Raw genomic sequence first — 12,094 nt, 5'->3', positions numbered from 1 at the left:
ATTTAATCCTCCAGTGTAAGTACTGCTTTTTAAAAACTCCTTTCATATGATGGCATTAAGAGTCTAACTAGGCAGGTGCCCCAAATCCAGCTTGGAGTAGTCTAATACCCTAACACCACAGTTCTATGTCTGCTGCCCAAGTGACGTTACACAAAAATTGGCTGTGGATACCCTTACCAACCTTATTCAGTTACACACTGTATTAAACCCAGCCTGGGATCTGATGTTTAAACACCCTGTATTAAACACCCAAGATCTGCAGTCAGCTCATGTTAATATGATGACTATAGATGGGCTGTTTGGGTTTTCAATTGCGTTTGAGAATTCAGTGAGTCGTTAGCTGATCTGCTGCCGCCTGGCAGTAACGGGGGGTGTGTGTGTGTGTGGAGCTCTTCCAAATACACAAGGTCTCAGCCAGAGAGAGGTAGGGAGGCTGAGCTTCAGATCAACAATCAAGCAAATGCACTCTCAACAGCAGCGTCTTTATCAAATGTGAACACCACCCCTGATCCCCTCCTCCCTCCCTCATCCATCTGTTACTTTTCAGGCAATGAAAGAGAACATCCTTCTGGAGGGTTTTAATGCTGGGGTTGCTTCAAAAGATTTCTTTCACTATCGGAGCCCGAGATGAACCGGATCTCCCTGCACGGAACCCCCCTGGAGTGATAATTCATTCTTTATCTGACATGACTAAGCAGGGCTCCCAATGGCAGGGGAATCCTGCTGACAGGTGGAGACACTGTCCGCAGGTACAAGCTTCCTGCTGGCCCCCCTGCTGTGTGCCTTGGAGGTGCCTTGTTTGCCAGGTCTCTTTCCTGGCTCGGGGTAGGGAGGGTTCATGAGAAAGTGTTAGTGGGAAATTGTAGAAATGGGAGGTTGTTTTTCAAGTTGCTTACATTAACAGCATCAGCAGCCTTCTGTAGCTGACAGTAAAACAGCATTGAGATTCTTTTCATGTTGTTTGCCCCCTGAGCATTCACCTGCTCAATAATTAACAAACAAAAGAAAAAAAAACCTCAACGTAATGCAAAATAATAAGTGGTATAACAACTTTACGTATCTCTGTTAAATATATATATTTTTACATATTTCAGTTCATCAATAACTATTAAATACTCAACAGTACTAAATTTGGAAACCCTAAAAGAAATTGACACAGAGAAAGACTTCTAGTCTAAAATGTTTGTCATTGAATTTATGAAGTTACTTTTAGTATTTCTCAATTTAAGTCTACAATACACTTAAAGTGGAGGCGTCACTCATTCTAGGTTCCAATGATCATCCATAACTTCAAAACATTAAGAAAGTCAAGTAGACAAACGTTTGGCTTGTGCTATCGTGTAACGAGGAGTGCTGGAAATTGTTATATAGCTTATGTAAGGTTATGAAAAAGGTTATATAGTGAGGAGTGCTGACTTGCAGTGATGCAATGCTGAGAGTTTCTGCAACAGAATGCCCTCTAGTTTTGCTCCAAACAGTTCCTGATCCCAGCTAGAGCATGTGACCCATGTTATTTCATCAGCTTGCACCATGCAGGAGTGTCCACAGACAACACTTTGAATTGTCTAAACTAGACGCTGCTGGTCTGCAGGTGCCGACCTGGTAAAGGGACAGCGGCATGGTGAGCAGGAGAGTCATGCAGTCAGGGAGTACAGGTTGCTGACCTTCACTGAGGATTCCACTGGGAGCTTAGAACAAGAACACTATTTGTCTATTTCAAGGACAGTAAAATCCACTCGTCCTGCACACAATAAAAAATGCATATGACCTTCAACACGATTCAGCGAACGATCAACTGTATTAGGAACTGGAAAGAATCTGGGCTAAGGACCAAGAACCCCAGCGTTAGAACATTCGATCACAATCAGCATGAATTGCTTGCTGTTCAGGGGAATGATAATGACGTCAACAGAGAGTGACAATACTTATGGGCGTGAAGGAACAGTTATAGAACAGAAACAGGAATAGATTACCTACATACAATGCTCCCTTTTATAAGATGGACCCTTGAAGAACCAGTTTGAAGGAGACATGGTCATGGCTCCTAGTTCCCCCTAAAGACACCTCATTAGGACTTTCATTTTGGTTAGAAGGTGGAACACAAATATGCACAGCCTCTCAACTATGGCTCCCGACTACAGCGATATGAAGGGGGAGCGCTGTATTCGTATTTTCAATTATTAAAATTATAAATGTTACATTTTTATAGCAATTTTTGGGGATATTGATTCATTTACCGAATGACACATCTGTAAATCTGATTTTACTTTAATTTTTCATCTGTGGGGGCTGGACAGGTAGGACTAACAAATCCAGTATGCAGGAGAGTTAAACTAAAGTCATAACCCCGCACCTACAATTTTTTTTTTTCACAGCATTTAAAATCCTTCAGTTTGGCTGGTTACTTTGCAAAAAAGGCAGGCTGAGTCAGCTAGATGAGGGGGCTAAATTGAGTCATCAGTTATAGATCTTTTTTTTCATATCTGTAGCTTGAACCGCATGAAACAGAACAGCAGAAAATTTCAAACATTATTTTTTGTGAATTTAGCCCAGGTTACGGGAGACTGTACAGGAACCCATTAATGTCCTGTAGTGAAATAATTCAAATCTTACAAGTCATGCTCTTGCATTTGCTGTTTTTCCCTCACTGTGCAGTTTTAAGTGCATCATTATTTACAATAATGGCATGTTACTGTACTATGCAAAGCACGTCAGTCTTTAGAGGGAAGCAGCTGGTTAGTTAATGACAGGAAAGAATGCTTTAATGGGGTGGAGATAATTTTACTCTCCAGGTGAAATGACCAAAGAAACACAAATGTCACAGACTTCACCTGGAAGCGTGGCATGAAAACTGAGCGGCTTCTATAACCGATAAGGTGCTGGATACCGGAGCAGTTTATACATGAAAACAGAAGTGCAGTGCAGGTAAGATTTATGGAATTATTTTGTTGGCAATCTACTGTCTGATAAAGCAGGACCAGGGCAATCTAGAAGAGACAGCACTTCACAGAGCATCTGATGTTCATTTGAGGACTCCCATCAAAGCACAGCAGGCTCAGCTAGGGTTAGATCCCAGTATCGGACAGGATCAGAACTGAACGCCATAAACAGGTTCTTGTTTTACCCAGGTTCTCGTCCCAAGAAGACTAACCACAGCCTCTAAGATGTTAGATGGTCTGCCGAAGAACAGATTTAAAAACAAACAGCGTTTTGAAGCAAATTAAACTGAAACAACTATCGACCACATTTGCAGCATTTCTTTTTAATGTGACTCTTTCACATACAAAAGCAAAGATTATTACAGGTCATACAAGTATATTGTTTAACAGGTCCATTTAAAAAAAAAAAAAAAAAAAATGAATATCATTATTACAATATGGTGTTCTATCCTGAAGTATGAGAAGACATAATATTTATCTTTTTTTAAATCTGCATAATTCATTCCTGCATTGCACAATAATTTACAGCTATATAACATACACTCAAAACCTTATGGCGATTTTCAAACAAAAACTAGCCGTATAAACTTATTAAAACAAAAAATAAAAAAACCATTAGAACCCAAAACAGTATTACACTTCATTAAAAAAAAGAAAATCTGGATAAACGCTAATTCTTTTATAAAGTATGATATGAAAATGTAATTGGGATTGCTTGGTATAGCGATAGGCACATTTTAAATGATTGAGGTGCTGATACTTGTTCTGACAGCGATGCAGAGCATAATATCTTCAGGCGCTCTGGGGAAAAGACAGGAATCCTCAACAGAATATACATCTATATAAACAAAGTGTGGTTGGAATGGCTTCCTTGGCGGTGTACTTCATAGCAGTTTTGAGAAACCCCACCTTCCACCATAGTTCAAACAAACAAAAACACATTTTTGGTTAACATGGAAGTGCCTCTAAATCTTCTTTCAAGTACAGCCCGGTGTGCGCCTGAAGCATTTCTTTAGATCAGTCCCTGTGTTTATAAAAGTTGGAATCCTCTAAAAAGATGGTTTTATTTAAACTGGCAACGCAGCTTACAGAAGGAATTGCCCTCAAGATTGCTTCAGAAATAGCCAATTTTAAATAAACCAAATAACATTCCTGTAGTGGGTGGGGTGGGTTTGATCTCTACTTTTCAATAATGTAGAAATCTCATGTGATGTATTGTTATAGAACACTATCGTTATTTGTTATTACCAAATCTACAAGAAAAAGAGTGTAGTTCGTGTTACCGTTATACCATACCCAGAACAGTACAAACACACTGTAGCGAGCATACTCAGTGCTACCACTTCAGGAAAACATGTTCTAATCCACTAAAGATCCCTCGCAGAACTATCACAGCAACTACTCCAAGGTGGAAACCAAGACATGCCAGGAAAACTGCTGTTCTTTTGGCTGTGGGTTCATTCACCAGAAGCATACCATGGCTGTTAGACTAGGCAAGCTGAACGAGTCTGCAGGGGACTGACCACGCTTGGGCTACAATCCAAAACCATTCAGAGCGCTTTTTTTACATTACATAAACAGAATATTTCTGCATTTGCAAGCAATAATAACAAGAATCTTAAATGGCTAGGCAATAACTAGTAAGTTGGAATTTACTTCAAGATTAAAACTATCTTCATATCCCCAACAGAAAACGTCCAACACAAACACTGTTAAAACATTAAAAAAAAAAAATTAAAAAAAAAAAAATATATATATATATATATATATATATATATATATATATATATTTTTTTTTTTTTTTTTTTTTTTTTCTGGTCTGTGCTATAATTGTTGTTCAGGTGATTAGACTATCTTCAGGGTGTAAAAAAAAAAAAAAAAAAAAAAAAAGAGAGAAAAAAAGATTTAACCTGATCTACTTAATAAAATGACCTAAAATGAAAAGGAAAATCATGATAAAATTATATTTGGCATATAAAGTTGGATTATTGAGGAACTGCAAATGATTAATAAGCCACATTATGGTTCTGGCTCTGCAAAAGGGTTAAAAAAAACAAAACACCTTCTTCAAGTATGAAAAGAAAGGAAATGATTTCAATTCTAGAGCTCTTCTGTTTTAATCCCGTTTTCCAGGAGTACGTTGCTGATTCATTTCAGCATGAAATGCACCGCTCCACACAGACAGGACACTGTCTCCCTCTTTCAAGGTCAGCTTTGCTGGAAGACAGACAGTCAAGGGTGCATCATTTCCCAGGCCCTTTGAGTCCTCCACGAAGCTCTGCAGATGTTCTCAAGTTAAGGTGACACACTCAACAGTTTTGTTGATTTATTTGGGTAATTGATGGCGAGGCTAATGGCAGCGATGTTCTTCAGTGCCTGAAAAGTAAAAGAGGTTTTTACGTTGGTATTATGGATAGCAGGCATCTTATCTATCCATCACATCAGTTTCATCGCACATTGAAAAATATATGCTGGCAAGTCGTGACATAAAAAAACAGGCCCACAGTTTGGGAGTGGGAGGTGTTAAGCTAGTGAATTTGAAATAAGCCCTGGTAGATTTCTATTTTTAGTATACTGTATCACAGCTGACACCGTAATGCCACAAGAGAGTACTCTGGTGCAACTAGAACCAAGGAGCAGAATCTATCATTCTTTATTTAGGTCAAAAGATAATAATGTAAATCTGCTGTACGACGTGAACTTCAATGTCAATGTAAGAAAAGGTGCAAAGGATTATATAAGCTTGCCTTCTCCATAAAGCAATTTCCTTTTTTTAAACTTCATCAGTTTAATGTATTTACTGCCAAGTGAGGGTGCACTCAGGCAGACGGTCTGAAGGTGCACAGCTGGACTGTTTTAGCAACATTTCAGTAGGTTTAAAAAGGTTTCAGTGTGTTCTCTGGACATGGTACAAGTGGTGGGCACAGTGGAGTTAAACTGCAATTGTGTAAAAAGAGAAGTGCACCTATACATTGCACACATGCAGAAATAAGAAAGGAGAATGCTATAAAAGTCACCGGATGCTTGAGAAGTCTTTAAATAGCACAGATAAAGAAGGAGTTATAATGACCAGAAACCCAACAGAGAATAGTAAGGGATCTTTATCAAGTAAAAGCCTAGGGGATGATTGGAAGTACTGTAGTCTTATTATATAGGATCACTTATTGCTCATCCTAATCATTAAACACAAGCGAAACTAGTGCAAATGATTACAATGACTACACTGAATTACATATTGACCAGCAGCTCCTAAAACAGAATTATCTGCCAGCATAACAAAAATCTAAATAAAAAATCTATTATAATAAAAGAAATCCAAGCGCTCGGAGCGTGCTCTGACAGCGGCAGATCTGAATCATTTCCATATTTCCTGTCCCTGTGCTGCGGTTAGTATTTGTTCCATAAACAAGCAGTTGCAAACAAAGGCAAATGGCTAGGAAAAAAAAGAGAGACACCGAGTCATGTGACATAGGGAAGCAGGACTTAAATACACAAATCCTCACAAACTGCATATTTAAAAACATGCAAAACATTTTGTTTCCCCCTTGGAGGGATTTGCTAGAATTTACATCAGGATTTTCCAGAGATCTGCAGAAAAATCCATTAAAAAAATACAGCCTGACTGAGAGGCAGCAGTTCATTTGATGTGGAGTCCATACCTGCACTGTGTGGACATGGAGTTGCTGATCCGTGGTCAACGCTACCAGGTACTCCTGGAGGATGCCCTGCTGCTGCTCAGACAACAAGAACACATGTTAGTCAGAGCTTGGGTCGAACTCGCACAGATATTAAACCGGTTTGAACCAAACACTATAAGAACACCTTTGACGTGAAGCACATGCTTTTGTGTAAACTGGCCTTCACTCAGGTGACGGATTACTAGAGCCTTGACTGCCCATGGCGGCTCAACTCCCTACTGCCGGTGTTTCTGCAGACCATTTTACAGAGACCAGGGGTGGAAGTAAGACTCCTAGTGCATAGCAGTTTCATCCACTCCAGGTTTTAATACAAGCTTGATTAGCCACAGTGTATAGATAACAAGTTTAGGTGTGTCATATTAAACTCCTAGTAAAACCAGAAATGGATCAAACTGCTATGTAATGGGAGTCTTACTTCCATCACTGGAGAAACACCCTCCTTTAAGAAGTCACCTTTACTCATTTAACCTAATCTAGATAGTTGTTATACCTATTAGTTTGTTAAGCATGATCTACCTATGACACCTTCACAAACTGCAAACACAGATAAGCATTTTAAATATATATTACTATTGATTTGAACTTGCTGTGTGCATATCTATAGACATCTAAAATGCACAATGTGTAATCCAGGTATTGTAACTGTAGCACTTTAGAGCAGAGTTTAATATCAGACAGGAACATTAATCTCCTTATTCTACGCACATTTATTAATACAAAAAATGCTTTACTAGTTAAATTGCCTTGAGATGCTTCTGTTAACTGCTACATACTATCGGTTATTAATTTGGTTTATTTAAAACAATTAAATATACACAACCCACACAATGAAATGACAAAGTACAGTGGGTGGTTAAAGATAAGACCCTTCCAGCTGGAGGCAACTCTGTCTGAATGTGACATCATTTTTTTTTTTTTTTTTTTTTTTTCAATCTCCATTAGATACTGCAGGAAACAACTGGAGATTCGTCACAGTAAATCAAAATCATTAAGCCTTGTGGTGGGTGTTAATAGCCAAGTTCAGGGAATGATTAGTACATCATTGAAATAATGACAGAATAAATTCCTGGTGATTCCTAATGCTGGGTCGCTCTGCTTTTTTGTTCCTCAGATAGGGGCAAAGAGATATGACTTCCAGCTTTGACATACAACACTGCCATCAATCAAGGGTCTCCACATTTCTTACAGCACAGCACCCATTTTCTTTTTAAATCAGAGGTAGGTATGGCTGTATTTATCAACATTTACACACTGGCAAGAAACGCTCAGCTAACTCTGTGTGTCACCTTGACAAGATGCATCCTCTGCACATATTCTCAAAAGAGTTCCCCAGGCTGCCACTTAATGGGATTCCAGCATACCAGCCATGCTTTATAAATGTAAAAGCACTCCTCAACAGAGCAGTACTTCACAAGTGCAAGAAAATATAAACACAAAGGCTTTGGCATGAAAGGTTTAAATGTTAAGGGCACATGCTCTGGTTGTAGTGAGTCTGAACTAAACAAAACAAAAAATGAAAGTGGTTAGTTACCAGGAAACAGAGGGAACTTTTGATTTGTCTTTGAGATACCTGCATGTTCTAAATAGCAGTACTTTACAAATTACAGGAAATAAATATAAAATAAATTAATCCAGCTACGTGTCAAATCGAAAACCAACAGAACAAGCTAAAATGAACAGCAAGAAAACGCAGAGCCCGTTTAATTTCATAATATGGTGAACTGAAAATGTCTGCAGCAGAAATACAGAGTTGAGAACGTCCGGATTCCCTCAAAATGGAGAATGGGGAAACCAATAGTTGTTGAATTAAATCACCAGGATGCCTAAACGTTTTTATCTCCTGCAGTATTCGTAATTGGAACAATGCTACAGATAACAAGGATTTGAAATGTGCTGGAAGAAATTCTTCAGCACAGGACAAGCCCTCACATTTTATATTTGTATCTTTTGGTTTACCAACATTGACGACTTTGTACTGGATACTAAAAACCCACACCAGCAAGCGCACTGCCCAAAGCGGATGACAGTGCCTTGGTTAGCTGGTTATAAAATCGATGGCTGTTTTCAGAGATTACACGAATAAGAGTCAAAACCACATCCTGAAAACAAAGTATAAAATTCGAAGAGAGAGAGAGAGAGAGACTCTGAAAAAGGGGGGAAGCCCATTTGAAGGCAACACCTCAAACGGTTGTTACAAACACATGAACATGCACACCTGCAGCCTGGCTTCCTGTTCACAGCTGTTTAGTTTGAAAACCAAACTAGAACTTAATGCTTGGGAAACAATCTCAAAATAGGTAACATTTTATATAACACTGAGAAATGTTTTATTTGAACCTTAAAAAGTATCATCAGTATGACAGCATTAGTAGCACAAACAGCCAACTGCAATTTTAAAAACTGTATTTAATTTTTTTGCTCAGGGAAAAATGGTGCGCCGCTCCCTGGGAGCTCCAGTCCACGGTCAGCAATGGAATATCCTGGACCCGAACTGGCAAGCTGCAGGCGACAGAGCGCATCCTGCACTCCATCAGGGAAAATATTTAATACTGCAGAATTGGAACAGGCTAATTCCACAGGTTCTACAAGTGCAGACAGCGTTTCAATATAGGTCTATATATTAAAAAAGTAGAGGTGTGATGTGTAGACTTAAATTCAAATACCGTTGTACACTTTTAACAATAATAATACTGCCTTAGAAATACCTGATACTGCTGGCTGTGTGTTAATATTTAATTGATCATATTGTAACACTACACTAACTGAGGGTCCATATTGATCAGATTTAGAGTTTTGAGATCTCAGTCCTTGCACAGATAAGTGACTATTCTACATTTCCAGGAAGAAAAAAAAATTACAAAAAAGACTGACATACTGCAGAAACTTTTGAAGCATACAGAGGAAGTGATGTCCCTGCATCAGAAACAATTGCTGCTGTGGTGGCAGTTCAAATCTAAGAGACATACACATCAAAATCACTTTTTCTAACCCCCATCACTTTGTGATGCCTGCATCCCCTGAAAAGCAATACTCCAGTGCTTTAGAATAAAAATATGGCAAGAACTACAGTGCATGTAGCATGCCACTGTCCATAGCAGACATGGTCTATGCACATTACCAGGCTTTGAAAGATGATTATCTGCTGCAGTGTGTGTATGCCGTACCCCCAGTGTGCTCCCTAATGGAATTACAGCGCCACCTTCTGTTCCCTAGTAAAAAAGCAAGATATTCATAGCTAGTGTACTAAGCATGTGCTGTTGCTCAAAGCTATGTCAGTACTTCTGTTAATACTTAAATATAAAAAAAGGATTCCTCTTTATGTGAACCTTAGGAAAACTACAGTGCAATTTTAATGCATTGCTTATGTATTCTAATTTGTGTTCTTATTATTACATCAGTAAGAATAGTAACACCGGCAAACCAAGGTCATTCATTTCTTTACAGCATTCCAGTACAGGACAGGCTGTAAAGAGCCATAATAAAAATAAAAAAAAAAATACTACAAACATTATCAAACTATATCTTAAAATGTATCCAGCTTGATTTCAATTGTGTGTATATACTACAATGCAACATCTACAAACAGTACTGACTTCATTAAATAAAGTGGCTGATTTTCAGTGCATTTGCAGTAGCCTGCTCTCAATCATAACTGTGTTCACAAGCTTCACACACAATCAGAAAGTGAAGTAGATAAACATGTGGGCTAACCCTTTCATCAATGTACTGACTAGTTTGTCTGCTGCCCGATTGTGCCCCCTAACACCACTGACATAGCCTGTGTCCACAAACACCACTGACACAGCCAAGCACTGACTGAAGGACCACCACAGGAATTCCTAAACTGAAGAGCAGAAATCAATTAAGTGTGGGCCAAGAAATTCGAAACACCTCCAGCTGCACAGCTTCCTACGATGCTTCACGTTTCATGAGTAAAAAGGATGTAGGAAGAGCGTGGCTTTGACAAACTTCCCTGTAACGACCCAGTGAGAACGACCTAACACAGCTCTTACCCAGCTTTTATCTTTTCACTGTTTCACTTTAATGCTTTTCCCTACTCATTCATTAAACCGTTTTTTATGAAGACATAAAGTGGGTGGCCAGACACACACCCACTAAAATATGAATCAACCAGCTAATTGTAATACTCAAGCAGCTCACTGTACTCACAGATGCCTGGTTTCTGCAATGAGCAATAAGCAATCAGGGAAACACGTGGGGGTTGGTCCTACTTGACAAAATATGTCATTTAAAATAATCACTCATACACAGTATTGTTAAAAAAATAAATAAGGCTTAACAAATTGTTGGTCAACCTTGCTTTCTAAAGAAAACCAGGTAGAAGTTTTTTTTTTTTTTTCTCCTTGCTACCATTCAGTAAGAGTTACTGGTATGGATATTATCACATCTGCTTTCTCTTTCTGGTGCAAGTACTGAAACTACACTGGAGAAACTGCCTGCACACGATTTCTTTAATTGTAATGAAAAACACATTAACAAAAATCAGAAGTATTTGTGCAAGAGTTAAACTGACTGGTAGGACAGGTTAAAGCAAACCATTATATCACTGTGTTATAGTCCAGCTATTATACACCAGAGCAGCAGCACTTTCAGGCTAGATGATTGATCTGGGGCACTTCTGTCAAGTATTGCTGTCTTGCACACCACAGTCAATTATCAAGCAGACCATGCTTTTCTCGATTGGATTTTGATTGAAGTATTTCTTGATTGGTATACTACAAAGCTCGTTTCTTGGAATCTCTAGACAATATGTTACATGGAGGGGTGGTTTGGAATTGGCATTCATAACGTTTTAGTTACAATTTATATAGGCTCCTCAAGGTAATGTTACTTGGCCTGCAGTATACTAGAAAATGGCGCTTAGAAAAAGCTAAAAGTGTTTGTGCAAGAGTTAAAAGGATTGGTAGGATAGGTTAAAGCAATCAGTGTGGCAGCTACCTACAGCACTGCAGTGTCTTAAACAGGTTATTAAAAGGTGGTGTGCACAGAGCAGATAATACACTAATCTATACACGCCCCCTTGCATGCTGCACTCACCATGGCCCTGCTCTCTGCAGTGAAGAAGAGCTCCGTCAGTGCCCGGTGCAGAGGAAGGAGAACGCCAATACTGGTGGGATCCTGGCACAGGCTGCTCTCCATGGTGGTAAAGAGCTGCCACAACGGCCTCAGCAAGGTCAGGTCACAGCCACTAAACAAATGAGGAAAAAAAAACACACACACACATCAGCTGGAAAACATGCAAATGCTGCAATGTAAAATATGCCAACAGCCTGGACCTTAAAGCTGGATTTGCGTATGCACTCCAATTCAGTACAAACAAAAGTCTGGTGTACCTCTTTCTAAAACAATTTACTCTGGAGATAAATAGAACAAGCGTGTTCTGTTTAGATAGGGCACGCCTTACAGCAGACAACAAGTTACTGCACAAGATAAAAA

The 12,094-nt window shown here is 39.0% G+C and overlaps 1 protein-coding gene and 1 long non-coding RNA gene across 3 annotated transcripts in view; one reads left to right on the top strand and one right to left on the bottom strand.

Moving 5' to 3' along the window:
* Positions 1–4,888: 4,888 nt before the first annotated feature.
* The window catches only part of zzef1 (zinc finger, ZZ-type with EF hand domain 1), a 39,205-nt gene continuing 31,999 nt past the window's right edge, over positions 4,889–12,094 (bottom strand). For both annotated transcript variants that reach the window (XM_041240980.1, XM_041240981.1), the window contains exons 53-55: positions 11,696–11,846; positions 6,599–6,670; positions 4,889–5,315 (exon numbers count right to left, since the gene is read on the bottom strand). In XM_041240980.1, the coding sequence (XP_041096914.1) occupies positions 5,235–5,315; positions 6,599–6,670; positions 11,696–11,846 (304 nt within the window). In that variant the 3' untranslated portion in view covers positions 4,889–5,234. The remainder of the gene's footprint in view (positions 5,316–6,598; positions 6,671–11,695; positions 11,847–12,094) is intronic.
* On the top strand, positions 6,997–9,346 carry LOC121308530. The gene is made up of 2 exons (XR_005948519.1): positions 6,997–7,855; positions 9,061–9,346. It is a non-coding gene; the product is annotated as an uncharacterized LOC121308530 (long non-coding RNA).

The sequence above is a fragment of the Polyodon spathula genome, unplaced genomic scaffold (assembly GCF_017654505.1).
Source record: "Polyodon spathula isolate WHYD16114869_AA unplaced genomic scaffold, ASM1765450v1 scaffolds_732, whole genome shotgun sequence".
NCBI classification, from domain to species: domain Eukaryota; kingdom Metazoa; phylum Chordata; class Actinopteri; order Acipenseriformes; family Polyodontidae; genus Polyodon; species Polyodon spathula.
The sequence above is the reverse complement of the archived record's forward strand: the minus strand, read 5'-3'. Positions and strand labels throughout refer to the sequence as shown.